The sequence below is a fragment of the Notechis scutatus genome, chromosome 1, assembly GCF_049901735.1.
Source record: "Notechis scutatus isolate UNSWTSFEM ecotype Mainland chromosome 1, rNotScu1.2, whole genome shotgun sequence".
Classification (NCBI taxonomy): domain Eukaryota; kingdom Metazoa; phylum Chordata; class Lepidosauria; order Squamata; family Elapidae; genus Notechis; species Notechis scutatus.
The window spans coordinates 277623360-277645500 of NC_142009.1; the positions used below are offsets into that span (position 1 = coordinate 277623360).

Sequence of the window (22141 nt, forward strand, 5' to 3'; positions counted from 1 at the left end):
CCTCTGGAGCAACAACTTCTCTGTTCTTGAAGACTAACAACTTTTGCTCCTCTGTTTTTTCTTGTTTGTAAACCATATAGTTCAACACAACATACTTGCCCCTTTCTGCCTTAATTCTGAACTGTATGCCTATAGGAGTAACATCTACTTGAATTCCTATACTTTGGCATATCATGACTTTTGAGTTTGATTTTTTTACAGAAAGCAAAATGATGGGAAATATTTTGGGGTAAAGGCAAGTGAGAAATGAAATCCCACTTTGCAGACCAGATTTATACTTACAAAAAGGTAGTCCTCGTTTAACAACCACAGTTGGGACTGACAACTCCATTATTAAATGACACAGTCATTAAGTGAAACATTGTGTAAGCATACCCAACATCAGTTCTGCTACTAATATTTAAGTGAATTACCTGTGGTCAGTAAGGGCAACATCACATAACCACAACTTGTGACCTTCTGCTATCTTTACCATTGACGTTGCTTGTTGGAAGCCAGCCGTGAAGCTTGCAAATGGTGATCACATGACCACAGGACACTGCAACCATTGTAATTGTGCATTAATTGCCAGACACCTAAATTGCAATCATGGAAATGCTGCAACCATTGTAAGTGCTACAACCATTGTAAGTGCTGCAACCATTGTAAGTGCTGGTTATAAAACTTTTTTAGTGCTGTTGTAAGTTGCTAAACAGAGCAGTAGTTAACTGAAGACTATTACTGGGGATTAGATAGACAGCATTTTATTCTTGAACTGTTTCCAGCTCCCCACTAGCTATTCTTGTCTCAGATACATAGACATCATAAGGAGAAGATAAGTGATGTGCAGCCATGACGGAAACCCTACTACTTACGTATTTGAGTGACATTGTAATTCAAGTAACAAAAGAAACCAGCTTGCATCATGACATCACAATGTATGTTTTATAATTTTGGCATTACCATGGTTTGGAATGGATTGATTTCTTGGATGTACATTCATTCTCAACCAGAACAGATAAAATATAGTCAGAGGGCATTGAAGTCTGATACACCTGGAGGACACAAGGTGGGAAAAAAACTGAATTAGACACAGTAGAAAATATAATAGCTAAATTCAATTGCCCCTTGTCCATCTTCATACCAGGCATGCCAATAAAATAATTGATTCTTCAAATGCTCAGCTTTGCATCTGGTAACAGGAAAATCTTCATAGAATTGCCACAGATAGGTAAGTTGCTTTATTCCAGACAAGAAGGAAGTCATATATATGCAGAAGATCTGACTATTACGTGTGTGTGAGAGAGAGAGAGAGAGACAGAGAGAGAGAGAGACAGAGAAGAGAGAGAGAGAGACAGAGAACACACCCCAGGAATTAAATTCTAGGTCTTTCCCTCCCATTCTTTCAAATCAACATACTGTTTTTTGTGTGTTTTCCCCACTGTCCTTGAGAACCAGAAATATATATTCCATACTAACCTTACAATTCTGTCTCTACCCTGAGAATTGTTGCTTCCTGCCTCATAGTTTAGCCCTTCTCTCATCATAGACGGGATCTTCTAACAGAAGAATGGGCACTTCAGTTGGACACAACCCCAAATCTCCTACACTGTATACAGGTGAAACTCGAAAAATTAGAATATCGTGCAAAAGTTCATTTATTTCAGTAATGCAACTTAAAAGGTGAACCTAATATATGAGATAGACTCATTCCATGCAAAGCAAGATAGTTCAAACCATGATTTGTCATAATTGAGATGATTATGGCTTACAGCTCATGAAAACCCCAAATCCACAATCTCCGAAAATTAGAATATTGTGAAAAGGTTCAATATTCTAGGCTCAAAGTGTCCCACTCAAATCAGCTAATTAAGCCATAACACTTGCAAAGGGTTCCTGAGCCTTTAAATGGTCTCTCAGTCTGGTTCAGTAGGAATCACAATCATGGGAAAGACCGCTGACCTGACAGCTGTGCAGAAAACCATCCTTGACACCCTCCATAAGGAGGGAAAGCCTCAAAAGGTAATTGCAAAAGAAGTTGGATGTTCCCAAAGTGCTGTATCAAAACACATTAATAGAAAGTTATGTGGAAGGGAAAAGTGTGGAAGAAAAAGGTGCACAAGCAGCAGGGATGACCGCAGCCTGGAGAGGATTGTCAGGAAAAGGCCATTCAAAAGTGCTGGGGACTTTCACAAGGAGTGGACTGAGGCTGGAGTCAGTGCATCAAGAGCCACCACACACAGACGGATCCTGGACATGGGCTTCAAATGTCGTATTCCTCTTGTCAAGCCGCTCCTGAACAACAAACATCAGAAGTGTCTTACCTGGGCTAAAGAAAAACAGAACTGGTCTGTTGCTCAGTGGTCCAAGGTCCTCTTCTGATGAGAGCAACTTTTGCATCTCATTTGGAAACCAAGGACCCAGAGTCTGGAGGAAGAATGGAGAGGCACACACTGCAAGATGCTTGAAGTCCAGTGTGAAGTTTCCACAGTCTGTTGATTTGGGGAGCCATGTCATCTGCTGGTGTTGGTCCACTGTGCTTCATTAAGTCCAGAGTCAACACAGCCGTCTACCAGGAGATTTTGGAGCACTTCATGCTTCCTTCCACAGATGAGCTTTATGGGGGATGCTGACTTTATTTTCCAGTAGGACTTGGCACCTGCCCACACTGCCAAAAGCACCAAAACCTGGTTCAATGACTGTGGGATTACTGTGCTTGATTGGCCAGCAAACTCATTGACCTGAACCCCATAGAGAATCTATGGGGCATTGCCAAGAGAAAGATGAGAGACATGAGACCGAACAATGCAGAAGAGCTGAAGGCCGCTATTGAAGCATCCTGGTCTTCCATAACACCTCAGCAGTGCCACAGGCTGATAGCTTCCATGCCACGCCACATTGAGGCAGTAATTGCTGCAAAAGGGGCCCAAACCTAGTACTGAGTACATATGCATGCTTATGTTTTTCAGAGGTCCAATATTGTTCTATGTACAATCCTTGTTTTATTGATTGCATGTAATTTTCTGAGATTGTGGATTTGGGGTTTTCATGAGCTGTAAGCCATAATCATCACAATTATGACAAATCACGGCTTGAACTATCTTGCTTTGCATGTAATGAGTCTATCTATCTCATATATTAGTTTCACCTTTTAAGTTGCATTACTGAAATAAGTGAACTTTTGCACGATATTCTAATTTTTTGAGTTTCACCTGTAAATGCATATAAACTAGCCATAGTTTAAAATAATTCATATGAGTACAAGTGGATACTTCATACTTGCTGGACACATGAATGATGTCTTTTCCCCGAAACTGATCTGCTACGTCTGCAATATAACAGGAAGACTCAGCTTAGGCCAAGACTTGTTTCCATCGACTTGCATGGCTTAGATATGCCTTTATGCAAATAAATCTGCAATGGAAAGAAGTGCTAATCAGAGGTCCTGTGCCAAGTTATATTTGCATGCAATAACAAGCAAAAAAAAAATTAAGTATTGTTCCTGTGCAAAAATTAGGTGGGTAGGATGTGATTAGTCTTTCCATAGGGACATATGGATGGTGTATATATATCTGTCAGCCTCCACAAACAGCCAAACAAGCTTGCATATAAAGCACAACTGCTTTAATGGTTTGAAGAGAAAGCTTCATTTCTGCTACAAAATGTTGCAAAATACCCCTTTCAAATGCCTTGCACAACCAATATCTTGACTAATAATAACTTGAGGATAAAGCAAATGGTGGTGAGATGAAGCCCATGGCTGCCAAAATTATATGGCCAGGGTTATAGAATTTGAGCTGTGAAAAATCTGTTAAAGGATATCCTGTATCTCCAGTCTGTACTGTGACTGAATGGAACTGTGAAAGGATTTCAGTATATATATTATAAAAACACACACCTAACTATGGTGGGAGATTAAAAACCAGTTCTTGGTAAATTGTTATTACTGAGAACACATCTCAATCCCATCTGTGTCATGGAAACTCCGAAGTAAAGTAGGGAAATGGAAGAAATCCCATCTTGGGTCCAAAAGAGGTTGGGAAGTATCTGGGAACTGCAGCTAAGGCTGAGGAAAACAAATCAGATTGGGGTTTATGAATCAGGTGCTAAGTGACCCACTTCCTGAAGCGTTCATTATTTGATTTTTGATTTTTTTTTTCCATTATAGTTCTCCAAGGGCTCAGAAGAGGATTGCATGCATATCCTTGAATCCTTTTGCCTCCGAAATGTCCAGACATTTTCCCCAACCAGGTTGGGTAATTCTGGGAATTGACACACGCACATCTTAAAATCGCCAAGGATGAGAAGAAAAGCCGATTTACATCATATAGTTTGGGGGGAAGGGGGTGTATCGTGTTGCAAAAGAGATAGTTGCACCAAAACCACCTTGTTTTGTTTGCTTGGACTTTGAGCCAACAAGACTTGCCCCCCTTTATATTCGTGTTTTTATACAGGGAGCCTTTGGGTTGCTCATCCCACCGGCTTGCCTTACCTAGCTGGCGCTCAGTTCCAAGAGAAAGGAGACAATCCTGATGCCGCCGCCTCAAGTTACAGGGAAAGAAGGTGGCCCTATGCAAATGAAGGAGGCCGTAGGAAAAACAAAAGCACCTGACAGACCTGGGAAGTTAAATGGAAAGCTTGAGAGGATGAAATTCCCGCCCAGGATAGAAACCTACCTGCCCTGGCTACTCTTTTCACTGCTCCGGGACACCTGAGCGATGTAACCCAGAAAAAGAGAAGCTGCCGCTTTGCTCGGGAAGCGGGGCTCTTAGGTCGGCTTGATACGCGGGTGGTCACCCTCACCTCACCTGAAAGTTACTGGGCTGGGCTCTTTTGGTTTGGTGGTTTCAGAAAAGCAAGCAAGCAAGCAAGCGTCATCTCCAACTGCAACATTTTGTGCTTCAAATCGCACCCCTTTTTCCAAAGAGGAAGCCGAAGGGGTTCCCTTCCGGCTCCTCCAGCCATGCCGCCTCAGGAGCTCTTGGATTACTCGCCCACCTTGCGAAGGAGCAGCACCCCCAGCCGAGGGAGCGGCTCGGAGCTGGGCATTAAGTGTGTCCTCATCGGGGATGGAGCTGTGGGCAAAACCAGCCTGATTGTCAGCTACACCACCAATGGATACCCAGACCAGTACCAGCCGACTGCCCTAGACACCTTCTCAGGTAGGCAGAGCGGAAATCCCAGCCTGGCAAGGGAGGGGTAGAGGGCGCTTGTTGGAAGAGGAGGGAGTGGGGGGGACTGTCTTTTAGGTTTAGCCCTGTGTGTTTTCGAAAAGATAACAACAGTTAATATAATGCAGAGGTCTCCAAACTTGACGACTTTAAGACTTGTGGACTTCAACTCCCAGAATTCTTCAGCCAGCTATGCTGGCTGGAGAATTCTGGGAGTTGAAGTCCACAAGTCTTAAAGTCGCCAAGTTTGGAGACCCCTGATATAATGGGATGAAACACCCACTATTGGTTTCAGTGTTATTTTACAAGGTCTGCTGTGTAGATTGTCAAAGCTACTGCTTTGTTTCCTGGGCATAGGCACTGTAGAGAAAAAACAACAACAGCAATTTAGCAGGTGATTTTCCCCTCCCCTCAAGTTAGATGAAAAAAGGATATATATATATATATATATATTTGATCCTTTTGAAGCCTGATGATGGCAGATGAGATTCTGCCGAAAGCGTTGCTACAACTTTAAAAAGCACAACTATAATGACATGGGAAAATACCCGAACAAAGCTAAAGCTATATATATATATGTCCAAGGAAAGTTTTTGATCCTTCCTTATTTGTCAGGTGTTAAGCTGGAGCAGGAGGAAAAGAGAAGACTGGCTGTGAAGAGGTTTTTTTTCATTCTTTGTGGAAAAAAATAAATGTCCACAATCAAGTGAGAAGGAACTGATCTGTATTCTTGTTTCACTGATGGTACAGTTTTAAGTCAATCTTGTTGAGATAAATGTGACGTCTCTAAATGTGTAAATGTGTACAGATAGGTGTTCTACCTTCTTGAAATTTAGTGGTTTTCTATTTTACATCTATAATTCCAATAATACTGATATTTCATAAGCTTGAGAAGTTCTCAGAAAGGAAACTATTGCAAACACACCTTGAACTCCAAAAGAGGTTTGTTTTAGTCTTTCACCTGAAACAAGGAACTCTCTCCCTCAGCTAGCAGTGCAAGATATCCAGTCTGTTTGACTTGTTTGAGGTGACTTTAATTGCTCGAGTAAAGCTGAGAGAGCGCGTTACTTTTAAATGGTTTTTCCAGTTAAAATATAAGAAAGAAGATCACTGTATGCCATCTGAAAGTGTGTCAGCAATTCATTTATAAGGATGAAACTCCAATAGCACTTGGGGGTTGATTATCCCAAGTATCGGCTACCTACACTACAGATCATGTAGCTTAAGACTAAACTGGAATTGCAGGAAGGATAACTGTATATTACACCTTCACTGCAAGAAAGATATGTATTCAATTGACTGGCTAAAGTAGCAATTGATAAACCATGCTCCAGCACCACAATTCTGTGCACGCCTCCTTAAAAGTAAATCCCACTAATATCAATGGGATTTTCTCCCTAGAAAGTTTGTATAAGTTGATTGTCCAAACAAACTTTTGTAGCAGTTATAGAATAAGGTGGTGCTGGAGCTTTGTGTGCTGGGGTAAATAATCCATCTGATTTCATTCTTTTATTTCCAGTTTACCTAGTGTCTGCGATTGATTGATTTACATGTCAGCAAGACAGTGTCACATTACTGACCACATAGCAATTCTTCTCCAAAATGATGTAATGATTATTATAACCATTTATAACCTATACATCTAGGCATTTTGCACAAATAGTGTAGGTTTTTTTTCCAATGGCTTTTGAGGATAAAGAATTTTCAATTGATTTTACTTTATTTCTAATCTTGAAAATTATGATGATTCTATTATGCTAGATATTGAATCTACATTTAACAATTTAAAAATGTAACATTAAAACAATAGAACTACTGCTTGCATTAGAAGAACCATTTCCCACAGTGCCAAAGTTCTCGTCTCACAGACAGACAGACAGACAGACACGCGTGTGCGCACACACACACACACACACACACACTTCATTTTGGTCATTGGCCAATAAAAGGTACAATCAATTGATAGGGGATACAACACAAAAGTATCCCCATCAACAACAATTAGTAACTACTTGTGGGTGGAGCTTATACATAATGCAACATTTTAATGAATTTTAGAGAAATAATTTGATTTTGATTTTTTTAACAAATAGTACAGATAAAAACTATCAGAGTGCCCTGAAAATTTAAATAAAAGAGGGTTAATCAACTGGTGGTGAATGTACTGTCGAACTAACAATATAGAAGAACATGAACTGTGGTTTCTATGATACCCATATCAGAGGGGCAATATTGGGTTTCATATGTCCCTTCCAGGACAGCCGTGGAGAGTACATTAGATCAATCTAAAGCTAATAAGACTCATCTCAAGTTGGGAACTGTGATAAACATAAGGCTGATTTAGGCACTAAGATTTGGTGATTGCAATTATATTATGACAGAAAGCAGTGATTTGTGTTTGACCTTCTGCATCTAAGAACCTTTGCCCTAATGTTGATCTAGCTTGATCTTACTCTTAAGATGGCATCTCTGGAAAAACCATAGAAGTTCAGTTTCTTTTGAATTGTTATTTCCCCAGGACGTAGTTGCCTGCCAATATTATTAAGTTGGTCAGTGTGCTGGGGTTGTCTATCACATGAGGATGACTGGCTGTCAGCAATCTCTTAATGCTCCTTGAAGCCTATTAGTCAAAACATCTCATCATCTGAAGAGTTTCTGTCAGTCTGAGCATAACCTTGTAAGGAGGGAAATAGGAAGTGCAGTTAGAACCAGCTGAGGCAGTTTCTGTTTTTGATATTTTTGATGAATTGCTACTGCACTTTCTCTAACCTGGTGTCTTCTAGATGGGTTTGCTCATCTTCCCAGCTAGCACAGTCATTAGAGAGGTATTAAAAATATTTAATCCTCGGAAGTAAGAAACATGGTTTGTTGTACAGTACAGAACAAAGCTACAAAAGTGGTTACACGAAAAGTAGCATTTTGGAGTTTTTTATTTTTTATTTTAAGTAAGTCTCACTTAACAACCAAAGAAGAATTCGAGATACATGCTGGCCCTCACATTTCAGAGAAAGATATAGGCTAGCCATCTCCAACCTGCTGCCTTCCTGAAGGATTGAACTTCAAGGACATCATCATACTGCCTCCCGTGCTGGCTGGGAAGGCATGAGATGGGAGAAGAGCGAAGTAGGTGTTTGTTCTCAACAGTTGGAATAGCTTGCAAGATGTTGTGCCTTTAGTGCAATGACTGATTCATGCAATTACTCCAATTTGAGTGTGAGATCCCCCTGAACCTGGTTCATTGCATCCACGTGGGCTTTTAAGGATTAGAAAGGAATCGTCTTGAGACTGCTTTCCAACAAATAACTGCTAGATGACAATATAAAACAATTTATCTGGATGTTTTCAAAAAGGCTGTCTCTTTATCTTTTGAAAATTGTGGTATGTTACTCCGCAATATGAACAAACAGATTTTGATTGACCTATCTAAAGCAGTGGGTAGGCATGTCTACTGCACGTGGTTTTCAATTTATTATATCATACAGCAAAAGGAACCATTGCATTAAAATGGCAGCGAACTGAAGTTCCATATAACCCCAACCTGAATTTCATTTTGAACATGAGCTCACTAGATGGCATCTTATCTTCCCATGAGCAACGTAGGATCCCAATGCTATATTGCAGCATTTATTGTAAAGAATGTTCATACAATGTATTCATAGAATCATATGACTAAAGAGTTGGAAGAGATGTTGTGAGCACTTTATCCAACATCCTGCCTGGTGTAAAAATCCATATTGCATCTGAATCCTATGAAATGCCAGAACTCCTTTTACAGCACCGAGAGCCTCAAACTTGCTCTTTTAACATTTGGGGTAGGGCAGACATTTGAGAAGTACAGGTAGTCCTCAACTTATGACCTCAATTGAGCCCAACATTTTTGTTGTTAAGCGAGTTTTGCTCCATTTCTTGCCTCAATTGTTAAGTGAATGACTGCAATTGATAAGTTAGTAACCCAGTTGTTAAGTGAATCTGGCTTTCCCATTGACTGCTTGTCAGAAGGTTGCAAAAGGTGATCACATGACCTTGGGACACAGCAACGGTCATAAGTATGAAACAATTGACAAGCATCTGAATTTTGATCCCACAATCCTGGGGATGTTACAAAGGTTGTAACTGTGAAAAATGGTCATAAGTCAGTGCCACTGTAACTTTGAACGGTCATTAAATGAACTGTTGTAAGTCGAGGACTATCTGTAAAATGTTCCAGGAAGCTAAAATAGACTCAGTTTGAGTTCTAACCCCCACCCATTTTGGAGTGTCTTGCTTAACTCTTGCTTAATTTTGAAGTGAGAATAGTGACCTGGAACAGACTAAACTATATGCCTGAATTAGTACACAGTGTATGAACACCATTGTTGCCTCCCATAGGACAATCAGTTGCATAGTCCAGTCAGGCTTAAGTCAACTCTCTCCAACCTTATAACTGGAATACTCAAAGCTATAGTCCCAATATTCTGTATGTAGAGAAGACCAGGTTGGTTGGGACAGGCTGAATTTGCTGCTATATCTGCTGTTCTAATTTTGAACATGTAATTTTTAACCTATCGCTTGATTTGGCCTGTACTATTGAGCAAACTATGTGCAAACCAAAGGACAGTCTGTGGTTCAGTGAACTATGGCTTGAATTTTATATTGCGGTATATATCCTTTAAGTTTGTATTATTCCACTGATACATGTTTAATATACAGCGTATTTAGCTTATTACATGTCGTACATGCTTTTAAAATCTGATGTGATAGAAGGAATACATTATAAGAAGCACTTTTTTTTAAGATCAGGTTTTCTCCTTTTTTTAAACAATGCTACAAAAGTAATATTGGATCTATTTTTTGAAAATTCTTTTTAAAAATGTAACCTAGTAGAATGGGAGCATGAGCCTCCATGTTCAACTCCCAACAGTGAGAAGGCCAATAATGAGAGTTGCTGGAAGGTGTATTCCAACAATATCTGGAACCTGAAAGCTAGATGTTCCCCTTGCCCGCTTTGATTAAGGCCAGATATTGAATGCAAAAATGCCACCCTGTCTGTGCCTTTTCTTGTTTCTAGGACAATAGATCTCTAACTTTTGGGAACAGGTGGGGACTAATCCAGATGAGGAACTAGTATAGCTTGCAATCTTCCTTATTTGCAATGTGCTTTGCATGATGTGATTTCCATCATGAATCATGTGCAAGAATAAAGAACAAAATCTATCAACCTGCTCCTCTCCAGATAGTTGAAGTACAGCTCTTATCATTTGTAATCAGCGTACTAGCTGGAAATGTCAAATTGTTGTCCTGTGCAGACAGAGGTCATTAGGTTGGGCGGATAGGGAAGGTTAGTATTTCAGATAATATTGAAAAGTAATATTTTCCCATGCCTGTATGCTGAGATCAGAACTACTGATATGTCACATTTCAAGACAGTTCTGCTCTTGGGGTCAGTAAATATTGACGGTCACCCACCAAACTTTCCTGCTTAACCTGTTTCTTTTATTACACTGAAACTTTCCTGCATCACTTACAGGGGAAGCCAAAGCACGATTAAAACAAGACCTACAAATTTGTATGAGAGGAGTGGAGATAAACTTCCTCATATCAGTTTACCATGCTTATTTGGTGCATCTCTGGAAAAAGGCACACTTGCATACCTAGTACGTAAGAATTCTGCTGGATTAGGTCAATGTCTCAACCCAATTTTATTGCTATCATGTGTTAGTGTAGCAGATGCATCCAAGAGGGTAATAGCTCTTCCAGTGAAGTTTATTTGTTAAATTTATTTGCCACCTATCACGCCTGGGGATACTGCAGGCATCTTAAACAATTATAAGAAGGAAAAAGATGAAAGGAGTGTAAACGGAACAAAAGCAAAATAATAGAGCCATAAAATAAACAGTGAAAAGGGGCACAATGAGAATACCTCAGTATGATAATCAAGTGTGAGAATAGCTGGTATTTGAGGTGCTGTCTGTGATTCAGGACTTGGTCATCCAATTTAGTAGCTATTGATAGCTCGATCCTTTATTAATTCTTCGTGTTAACTTTTAAAACACTTAAAACTGGTAGAATCACCACATCTGATAGCGAATTATGTAGTTCAACTGTGCCTTGTGTGCTAGCAATTATCTTTTTTATTAATCTTGAATCTCTTTCTGCTCAAAGTTTGATTTAAGTGTATTGTACCTTGCTTTAGTACCATGTAAGAGAAAAATAACTTCCCTCACTCTACTTTTTCCATGCCTTGATGTTTAAATATTTCTGCTATGTCTCCCCATTCTCAGTTTTACTCTAAACAAGAAAGCTGAGGCATTGCAGTTCTTCCTTGGAAGAATGCTGCCTGCTACAGTCCCGTCATTTTTGTTCTCCTTCTTGCTTTTAATCTTCATCTGCTATCTTAATCATTTTGTCTATTTATTTGATCCGGACCTGGCCTTTCTTTTCAAATGAACACTCAGACTGGATAACTAATTAAAGATAGCATACAGAAATGTTGTGGCTCCGAGTTTGGATTCTGTTCCTGTGGCAGATATGAGTTCAAGTGATGAGGACATGGCAGCAAAATATGAGCCGGCATTGCTTAGCGATTGGGATAGTAACCAGGATGAGGAGATGGATGTAACAAGGGAAGATAGACCTGAATTAATAGAGTTGTCAGGACCTTCGACCTCCTCTGGTTTTTTATCTGATCAGCAGCCGGGAATGGCTGACAGGGAAGGCATGAGAGAGTTTTCCAGTGGAGAGGAAAATTTGGAGAACTTATGGCTAGACGTCAGAAACAGAAGGAGGCTGAGAAGACAAACTCAGTTAGAAAGGAAGCGTAGAGCTAGTCATTAATTAGGGAAATTAGCACGCTTCATAAGTGAATAAAAGGACACGGCTGGGCTGGTGGAATTCGCCAGAAGCAAAGTGACTAATTAGGAGTGAAGACATGCAGCAAACTCTCTGAGGCTTGTGATTTACTGCCACGCCAGGATTGCCGGACAGAGTTTGGATTTATTGCTGTGTTTTGGAATTTACTCCAGCCGTTCTCTTGTGGGGGTTTGTTTTTGATTTGAATTAATTCTGAAATGGCTGCTTTTTGTTTTGCTCGCCTGCAATTAAAGGGGAGACATAACACAGAAAGGTCAATGTTAAATATAATATGTATTAATATTAGAAAATTAAAAGTAAAGTTAATGCTAAAAAAGATGCATCTTTATAGATTTTCTAATTACATAGAAAATGGAAGCAAAGAATATGCTGTGGCCTGGAGGAAAGGATGCTCACTTTGACCCAAATGAATGAACCTCTCAAGAGCGAGAAAATTCAGAAAGGTCAACCGATTTTAATGGCTGGATACCTTCATCATAGATACCTTCTAGAGGTCGAAAGTGTAATACCAACAGCTTAAATAGTACCTGGTAAATAATAGGCATTTTAAAATATAAATATGATGTGATATTTGTTTCTTATACTAGCTATTTGCTGCAACTTGTAGGGTGTTTCCAAAGGTAACACTACAAAGAGTATATTATGGTAGACAAGAGTATTTTTTGATCAGACCTCTGGAGAGTAAAGCCCTACCAAATGGCATTTTTACAGTGTTATATACAGTATATTACCAGTATAATGACATATATTTCACACAAAATATGGCATCAGATTTTTTGCACGCTAATGCTCTGGGCATAGCAACCATTTTATATTTACAATATGGGTTTGACAAGTATTGAAATGAGAAAGCAAACAAGCGGGAAATGCCCACTATCTTGAAGATCAAGTAAAAATCTCAGCAAAAACTCTTTGACCAGGAACAGGTTAGCCTTCTTTCTTTACAGCTAAGCTTTGGCAACAGTCATAGTTGTGTCCTGGCCTTAACAAAGTTACGGCTTCTTTCACTTCTGCTATTTGATGGTTGAGTAGGCATTGTGTTACCTCAGTCTATCATTCAGTGGAGATTAGACTATACGTACTCCTAGATCAGTGCAGTAATACCGTGTTTCTCACATAATAAGGCCGGGCCTTATTTTTTTTTGAGCCCCGAAAAAACGGCTAGGCCGTCTTTTCGGGGGTAACTTAATTTCCCCCTTTCATCCTCATCTAGAGCCCCCGCGGGCAGCCTCGCCACCAGCTGCTCCTAAGGGGCGATCATGGCGAAGCGCAGAGAGCTCCCTACTCCCACCAAACACCTTTGCTGCAGACCCAAGACCTTTGGCACCTGCCTCTGTTGCTTTCCCTTCTGCCCATTCCACTGCCGCTTGAGTGCCGCTGGAGCTGCTGCCGCCGCTTGGAGCTGCCTCTGCCGCTTGGAGCCGCCGCCGCCGTTTGAAGCTGCCGCTCAGCGTTTGGAGCACTACCGCTGTTTGAAGCACCACCGCCACTCCAAACACGGAAGCGGCAGCTCAAACGTGACGGCGGCACTCCAAACGGCGGCGGCGGCTCCAAACGGCAGAGGCAGCTCCAAACACGGAAGCGGAGCCACCGCCGCCATTTGAGCTGCCGCCGCTGTTTGGAGTACCATTGAGCTGCCTCTGCCGCTTGGAGCTGCCTCTGCCGCTTGGAGCTGCTGCCGCCTTGGAGCCACCGCCGCTTGAAGCTGCCGCTCCGCGTTTGGAGCACTATCGCTGTTTGGAGCACCACCGCCACTCCAAACACGGCGGCAGCTCCAAACACGGAAGCAGCAGCTCCAAACGTGACGGCGGCAGTCCAAACAGCGCGGCGGCTCCAAACGGCAGAGGCAGCTCCAAACACGGAAGCGGAGCCACCGCCGCCATTTGGAGCTGCCGCGCCGTCGTTTGAGCTGCCACTCCGCGTTTGGAGCTGCCGCCGTGTTTGGAGTGGCGGTGGTGCTCCAAACAGCGGTAGTGCTCCAAACGCGGAAGCGGCAGCTCCAAACGGCAGAGGCAGCTCCAAACGGCAGAGGCAGCTCCAATGGTACTCCAAACAGCGCGGCAGCTCCAATGGCGGCGGTGGCTCCTTCCGTGTTTGAGCTGCCTCTGCCGCTTGGAGCGCCGGCGCCGTTTGAGTGCGCCGTCACGCTTGGAGCTGCTGCTTCCGTGTTTGAGCTGCCGCCGTGTTTGGAGTGGCGGTGGTGCTCCAAACAGCGGTAGTGCTCCAAACGCGAAGCGGCAGCTTCAAACGGCGGCGGCGGCTCCAAACGGCGGCAGCAGCTCCAAACGGCAGAGGCAGCTCCAAACGGCGGCGGCGGCTCCAAACGGCAGAGGCAGCTCCAAACGGCGGCAGCAGCTCCAAGGGCACTCCAAATGGCGGTGGTAGCTCCAACGGCACTCCAAATGGCAAGTCCCCCACCCTTCCCTATTTTGCATGTTTTAAACTAGGCCTAAATTTGGGGGAGGGGCTTAATTTGATTTTATGCCTAGAAAACATGCTGGGTCTTCCTATTGGTGGAGGCCGTATTGTTGGAGAAACACGGTAATGAAATATTCACATGCAAGATAATGTAATAAAAGCATGGGGAATCCAAGACTGGCTACCCTGACATCTCAAAAATCCGTAAGGACTTTATCTTGTCTTCCACATCTGTGATCAGAAAAATGTAGTATGCCATGCAAAGACACATCACAAGTAGCCCTTGACTTACAACCATAATTGAGCCTAAAATTTCAGCTGATAAGCAAGATGGAGTCATTAGATGAGTCATACCCCATTTTACAACCTTTTTTGCCATGGTTGTTAAGCACATTGCTACAGTTCAGTGAATTGTGCCATCATTAAGCAAATCTGGCTTCTCCCATCTACTTGGCTTGTCAGAAGCTCCCCGAGAAGGTTGCAAAGGACAATCCGAGGACCCCAAGATGCTGCAACCATCGTAAATATACACCGGTGGCCAAGCACCCAAAGTTTTATCACATGACTGGGGATGCCTCAAAAGTCATAAGTGTGAAAACTGGTATTAAGTCACTTTTTTCATTGCTGCTATGACTGACCGGTCAGTAAACGAATGGTTATAAGTTGAGGAGTACCTGTGTATAAAATAAATTCAAGCTAGTTCTGTGTCTTATGTTTAACCATCTAATTCCATCCTGGTTTGCTTTTTATATTTCCTGAAGAAGGTTGCTTCATTTTCTGAGCCATGTTTGGCTCCACTACATTTTCAAAAGATCCCGTTGCATATTGCATTCACCACCATGCTTGACAAGGCAAGATGCCTTTTTATTTGACTTGTTAGATACAGCAGCAAAAGAGGGAAGGGGGCCAGCATATCAAGGACTTTCATCAGTGTTTTCGTGTAAGAGCTATGGTGGTGCAGTGGTTAGAATATAGTGCTGCAGGCCAGTGGTGGGATTCAATTTTTTTTTACTACCAGTTCTGTGGGCGTGACTTGGTGGGCGTGGCAGGGAAAGGATACTGTAAAATCTCCAGTCAGAGGTGGTATTTGCCGATTTTCCGAACTACTCAAAATTTCCGCTACCGGTTCTCCAGAACTGGTCAGAACCTGCTGAATACCACCTCTGCTGCGGACTACTTCTGCTCACTACTGGCTACCAGCAGTTCAGCAGTTCGAATCTTTCTGAGGTCAGTAAAATGAGGAGCCAGATTGTTGGGGGCAATATGCTGACTCTGTAAACTACTTAGAGAGGTAGTTTAAAGTATTGTGAAATGGTATGTAAATCTAAGTGATGTTGCTATTGCAAAGTTTTTACCATTATGAGAAATCTTATCAGATTAATACAGGTAGTCCTCAATTTACAACAGTCCATTTAGTGACCGTTCAAAGTTACAATGGCACTGAAAAAAGTGACCGTTTTCACACTTACGACCTTTGTATCAGCCCCATGATCATGGGATCAAAATTCAGATGCTAGGCAACTAGTTCATACATATTATCACTGTTGCTGTGTCCAAGGTTGTGGGATGACCTTTTGCAACCTTCTGACAAGCTGAATCAATGGGGAAGCCAGATGCACTTAGCAAGCATGTTACTAACTAATCCACTGGAATGATTCACTTCACAACTTTTGCAAGACAGGTTGTCAAAAAACGGGGCAAAACTCACTTAACAAATGTTTTACTTAACAGAGATTTTGGGCGCTCAACTGTGGTCGTAAGTCGAGAACAAACTGTATACTTTTTTGCTCCAGTTCCAAAATATGGGAATGTGAATTTGCATGTATATGTACACAACATAGTTAGGAAGATTTTGCTTGCTTTGCTTTATTTTTCTTCCTTTTAATTTACAACTTGGAGGACCTTGTTCCCCAGGAGGCTGTCTGGACATTAAAATAATTGCAGAGAAATCTAATGGCTGCCTTTTAATTGTTGACTGTCTAACACCTGTCTGCCCTGCTCACTCTATAGATTCTCACTTAGAGTAATTTTATCACAGAGAATCATCCTAGCACACTCTATATAAGGGGGGTTACGGCTTCCCTCAGTTTTTCAGTTTTGGGCTTGGAACAATTCAATCCATATAAGAATATGCATATTGGGGAATGTTGTTGTCTGAGATGAAAACTAATATTATTGCACCCAGAAATGTACACATTTTTCCTGTTTTTAAAGTATAATCTTTGGATATTCCTTAATTTTATGACATTTTCAAGATTTATTTATTTTTTACTGTAATGTCAAAATGTCTCTGATTCCCTTTGTACATAATTATAAACAGTACAATATTTGTATTATCACTCATGTTTTCTGATAGAAAAAATACACTATATTATTCTGTATTAGAAAAAAAGGGGCTCCTCCTCCAGTTGGTGTATTTGTTACTACTTCTATTGTGCTGTGGAAGAAGTGCCTTATTGTGTTATATTATCACAATATTTTTCAAACTTGACAACTTTAAGGTGTGTGAACTTCAACTCCCAAAAATCCCCAGCCAGCATGCCAGGCATTCATGCTGGCTAGAGAATTCTGGGAGTTGAAACCCACATATCTTAAAGTTGCAGAGTTTGGAAAACATTAAACTGGGATTTGTGCTGAACTTGTTTCCTGACACACTTGAAAAAACTAAACTGTGTGTTTTGAAAAGGATATTGAGGTCTCCAGCAGATGGTTTCAAGGATAGCTTGATACTGTCTTCTTGACAGCAATACGGAAGTGGTTTGCTGTTGCCTTTATTATTTTTTACTTCCCACTTTAGTTTTTAGCCCAGACATTTCCTGGTGGTGTTTGTGTATGAATGTGTGTGCATATACACGCGCTCTCATATACACATTTTCCTATTCTTGAGAGCCTTATTATATTATTTATTGAATCCAATTTTGGAACCACCCATCTGTATTGCAGAGGAACTGTGGGTGGTGAACAGATAAAATATCAAAACAAAAAATGTTAAATAAAATTTAAAAAGAGGCAAGGGTGATTGAAATCCAATATTAAAAGTTAATTAAAAGGCAGAGGGAAGGTTTTCAGAGTGCTAACCAGCGCCATGACTTTGTACTCCTATGCATCCCAAGCAAGGCCACAGAGCCATGTTTTCACCCCTTTGTTTACATTTCAATAGACGTTATACTTCTAAAGCTTCACATTAGGGTCACCTCTCACTCTGGGACTGGTTTTCTTGTTTGTGTTCTGTTCCTTCCACCAACTCTCACTCCATCCAATCTCTGGGCAAGAACTGAGATGAGAAACAGATGCCTGTAAAAAATCCGTGGTAGAAAAACTTAAAAGCAGGAATTTTGAGACTAGTTCATGGGGCATTCACAATAGTGGTGGAAGAGTAAAGAGGCTGGTTGATATGGCCATACTCAATACCCAACTACCCACATTATGGCTTAGCCCTCACACCACTCACACTCTATTCAGGACACGGGCTGATTTCCGCACCTTCCTGCTCCTGATTGGCTCCAGCAAACCTCCAAATATCTAGACAAGAAATTGTGCCTCAAAACACAATCTATATTTTGGGTTTGTTTTTTCCCAAATCTGAATGGCTGTGCCATGAATACCAAAGTGCTACCCTTAGCACATCCATTCACACACACACACCCCCTCCAAAAAAGTTGTTCCATCACTGGAGGTTTTTAAGAAGGGATTGGGCAGCATTTGTCTGAAATTGTATAGGGTCTCCTGCTTAGGGTTGGACTAGAAGACCACCAAGGTCTCTTCCAACTCCATCATTCTATCAGTTCTATAAGACCAGTCGACGCAGGGAAACAACTCCAGAAAAGTCCTCCATGTGCTGTGGAGACTAGTGACTGTATTCCAAGGTGGCAAAAATACAGCTGCCAGGGTGTACTAAGGATTTTGAGGTGACTCAGACAGCAGCTTCGCCTGATTGTACCGAAAGACCCTGAGGCAACAAGAGTTATTTCATCCAGAACAGGGCTGCAAAAGCTACATCCTTCATTTCCATAATGACAAGATGCCTGAGAAAAAAAGATTAGCAGAGTTCTTTTTCTCCAAAATAAAGAACTCCTCTGTATTCAAGGACACCCTGGCAATATCTCTAGTTGGTGTTAAGTGCCTTCTGTTGTCTCCTTTAAGACAGGATGTCTCCCTTTCCTCCATTACACACTCCTGCTAATTGTGCATTTTTGCCTTGATTTATTTTTATCACCCTATCTCCTCTGCTTCCTGCATTTCAGTTAGCTCTCCACAGTTTTCACAAATGGTTACAGGAGAGTGAACGTTCTCAGATCTTGTCTACAAACATGGTCTTATTCAAAGAAGTTGTTGGGGTCAGGGAGCTGTGTGGGAGTATTTGAAGGTTTATTTTTAATTTTCACTCTGTGTCCCCATGTCTGTCAATGTTTTTTCTTTGAATATTTGAATAGCTTCTTGTGAAATCCTTTGGAGCTGCAGAGATCAGAGGACCTGACGTATTTAGTTTAGAAGTGAGAAGACAAAATTTCATTATCCTCAAGCAGCAGAAAACACTACAAAGGAGAGGACAGAGTATTTAATCTTAGCTATCCCATACAACAGGGTTGGATTCAACAGTAGGAGAAATGTGTTGATAAAAGGTGGTGGGTTCTCCCTGATTATTTCCTCAGTCAGTGTCCATTAGATAATGTGTAAACCATTCACAAAAGAAAGAAAGAAAGAAAGAAAGAAAGAAAGAAAGAAAGAAAGAAAGAAAGAAAGAAAGAAAGAAAGAAAGAAAGAAAGAACTAACTTGCCCTGCAGATTTTATCAGTTCAGACCCAATTGCTTATATATACATACACTGGTCAAAAAAATAAAGGGAACACTTAAACAACACAATGTAACTCCAAGTCAATCATACTTCAGTGAAATCAAACTGTCCACTTAGGTAGCAACACTGACTGACAATCAATTTCACATGCTGTTCTGCAAATGGAATAGACAACAGGTGGAAAGCATAGGCAGTTAGCAAGACATCCCCAATAAAGGAGTGGCTCTGCAGGTGGTGACCACAGACCACTTCTCAGTTCCTGTGCTTTCTGGCTGATGGTTTGGTCACTTTTGAATGCTGGCGGTGCTTTCACTCTAGTGGTAGCATGAGACGGAGTCTACAACCCACACAAGTGGCTCAGGTAGTGCAGCTCATCCAGGATGGCACATCAATGCGGGCTGTGGCAAGAAGGTTTGCTGTGTCTGTCAGCGTAGTGTCCAGAGCATGGAGGCGCTACCAGGAAACAGGCCAGTACATCAGGAGACGTGGAGGAGGCCATAGGAGGGCAACAACCCAGCATCAGGACCGCTACCTCCGCCTTTGTGCAAGGAGGGACAGGAGGAGCACTGCCAGAGCCTTGCAAAATGACCTCCAGCAGGCCACAAATGTGCATGTGGCTGCTTAAACGGTCAGAAACAGACTCCATGAGGGTGGTATGAGGGCCCGACGTCCACAGGTGGGGGTTGTGCTTACAGCCCAACACCGTACAGGATGTTTGGCATTTGCCAGAGAACACCAAGATTGGCAAATTCTCCACTGGCATCCTGTGCTCTTCACAGATGAAACCAGGTGCACACTGAGCACATGTGACAGACGTGACAGGGTCTGGATATGCCATGGAGAATGTTCTGCTGCCTTCAACATCCTCCAGCATGACCGGTTTGGCAGTGGGTCAGTAATGGTGTGGGGTGGCATTTCTTTAGGGGGCCGCACAGCCCTCCATGTGCTCGTCAGAGGTAGCCTGACTGCCATTAGATACCGAGATGAGATCCTCAGACCCCTTGTGAGACCATATGCTGGTACAATTGGCCCTGGGTTCCTCCTAATGCACGACAATGCTAGACATCATGTGGCTGGAGTGTGTCAGCAGTTCCTGCAAGACGAAGGCATTGATGCTATGGACTGGCCCGCCCATTCCCCAGACCTGAATCCAATTGAGCACATCTGGGACATCATGTCTCACTCCATCCACCAACGCCACATTGCACCACAGACTGTCCAGGAGTTGGGGGATGCTTTAGTCCAGGTGTGGGAGGAGATCCCTCAGGAGACCATCCGCCACCTCATCAGGAGCATTCCCAGGTGTTGTAGGGAGGTCATACAGGCACGTGGAGGCCACACACACTACTGAGTCTCATTTTGACTTGTTTTAAGGACATTATATCGAAGTTGGATCAGCCTGCAGTGTTTTTCTCCACTTTAATTTTGAGTGTAACTCCAAATCCAGACCTCCATGGGTTGCTAAATTTGATTTCCATTGATAATTTTTGTGTGATTTTGTTGTCAGCACATTCAACTATGTAATGAACAAAGTATTTAATAAGAATATTTCATTCATTCAGATCTAGGATGTCTTATTTTTGTGTTCCCTTTATTTTTTTGAGCAGTATATAATATATATATAAATATACACAATATATATATAAATATACACAATACAGAAGCCTGATGATGGCAGATGAGATTCTGCCAAAACGTTGCTACAACTTTAAAAGCACAACTACAATGATGTGGGAAAATACCCGAACAAAGCTGAATAACATACATGTAAGTACCCGCGAAAACGTTTCGGCAGAATCTCATCTGCCATCATCAGGCTTCTGTATTGTGTTCGTCTGTGAGTCAGACTTTTACAGTTGTTTCAGTTTTAAATTTGGGGCTAGCCTACTGCTGTGCCAGAATGGTTTTTTCTTCATCCTGATTGGTTGGGAGTCTTGGTCTGTGTTTATTGGTCTTGGAGTTTGCTGTGTTCTGCTTGATTGGTGTTTCTAATATCTTCTGTCTGTTTTGTGGCTTTTTTTGTCTTGGTTGGCTGGCAACATTGTGTCCCTGTATTGGAGGCTTTTAGTGCAGCTTGGCTCCGAGTAAATGGACAGCTATCATTTGTTAGGAAGCTAGGTTTCATCTGGGTGCCTGGCTGGGGTGTGTTTGAGCTGGAAGTATCAGGGGGGATCTGTTTGTGCCCAGGTGTTTGCCTGGCTTGTGGTGTGGAGATTTTTTTGTTTGTGAGTGCAGGCTTCCAAATAATTGACAGTCTGGTGGAATCATCTCTTCTATTCATGCTTTCAGGTCTTTTTTCAATCTCTATGGCTTCTCTGATAATTCTGTAGCTGTGGTTTTCTATAGTGGCTAGGGTTTTGGTGCCATTGAAGTTGATGCTATGACCTGTGGCTTTCATGTGTTGGACTAGTGAGGAAGTGTGTTCCAGCTTTTTTACTGCATTTTTGTGTTCATCCAGGCGGGTACTTATTCTTCTATTGGTCTGTCCAATGTATGTGGCCGGGCATGATGCACAGGGGACTTCATATATGCCTTGGTTTTCCAGGTCAATTTTATCTTTGGGGTTTCTAAGGATGACTGCTATTTTTCTGTCTGTTTTGAAGGCAGTCTTGATGTGATGCCTGTGTAGTATCTTACTGATTTTGTCTGTAGTACCTCTTATGTAGGGCAGGACAGCTGTTCCATAGGTCTGTTCATCTTCTAGGTCTCTATTATGTCTCAGTGTGTTTTTGTGGATCAAGCCAGTTTTTTTGCTTTTGTGGAAGCCATTGGCTGTCAGTACTTTAATCAGGGTGCATAGTTCAGTCTTTATGTGTGTCTTGTCTGCCAGGCATTTGGTTCTGGCGATTAGTGTTTTGGCCACGGAGTTTATCTGTGCTGGGTGGTGGTGGGATTGGGCGTTGAGGTAGCGGTTGGTGTGTGTTTTCTA

The 22141-nt window shown here is 41.9% G+C and overlaps 1 protein-coding gene and 1 long non-coding RNA gene across 2 annotated transcripts in view; one reads left to right on the top strand and one right to left on the bottom strand.

Moving 5' to 3' along the window:
* RHOV (ras homolog family member V) overlaps nt 1-22141 on the top strand; it is a 37386-nt gene that overhangs the window by 8828 nt on the left and 6417 nt on the right. Inside the window, exon 2 of the mRNA XM_026664584.2 lies at nt 4148-5141. Within this exon, the coding sequence (XP_026520369.1) occupies nt 4943-5141 (199 nt within the window). The 5' untranslated portion in view covers nt 4148-4942. The remainder of the gene's footprint in view (nt 1-4147; nt 5142-22141) is intronic.
* On the bottom strand, nt 639-4584 carry LOC148133396 (uncharacterized). Its single transcript, XR_015746739.1, has 3 exons — nt 4472-4584; nt 3878-4045; nt 639-1034 (listed from the first exon to the last, which is right to left on the bottom strand). It is a non-coding gene; the product is annotated as an uncharacterized LOC148133396 (long non-coding RNA).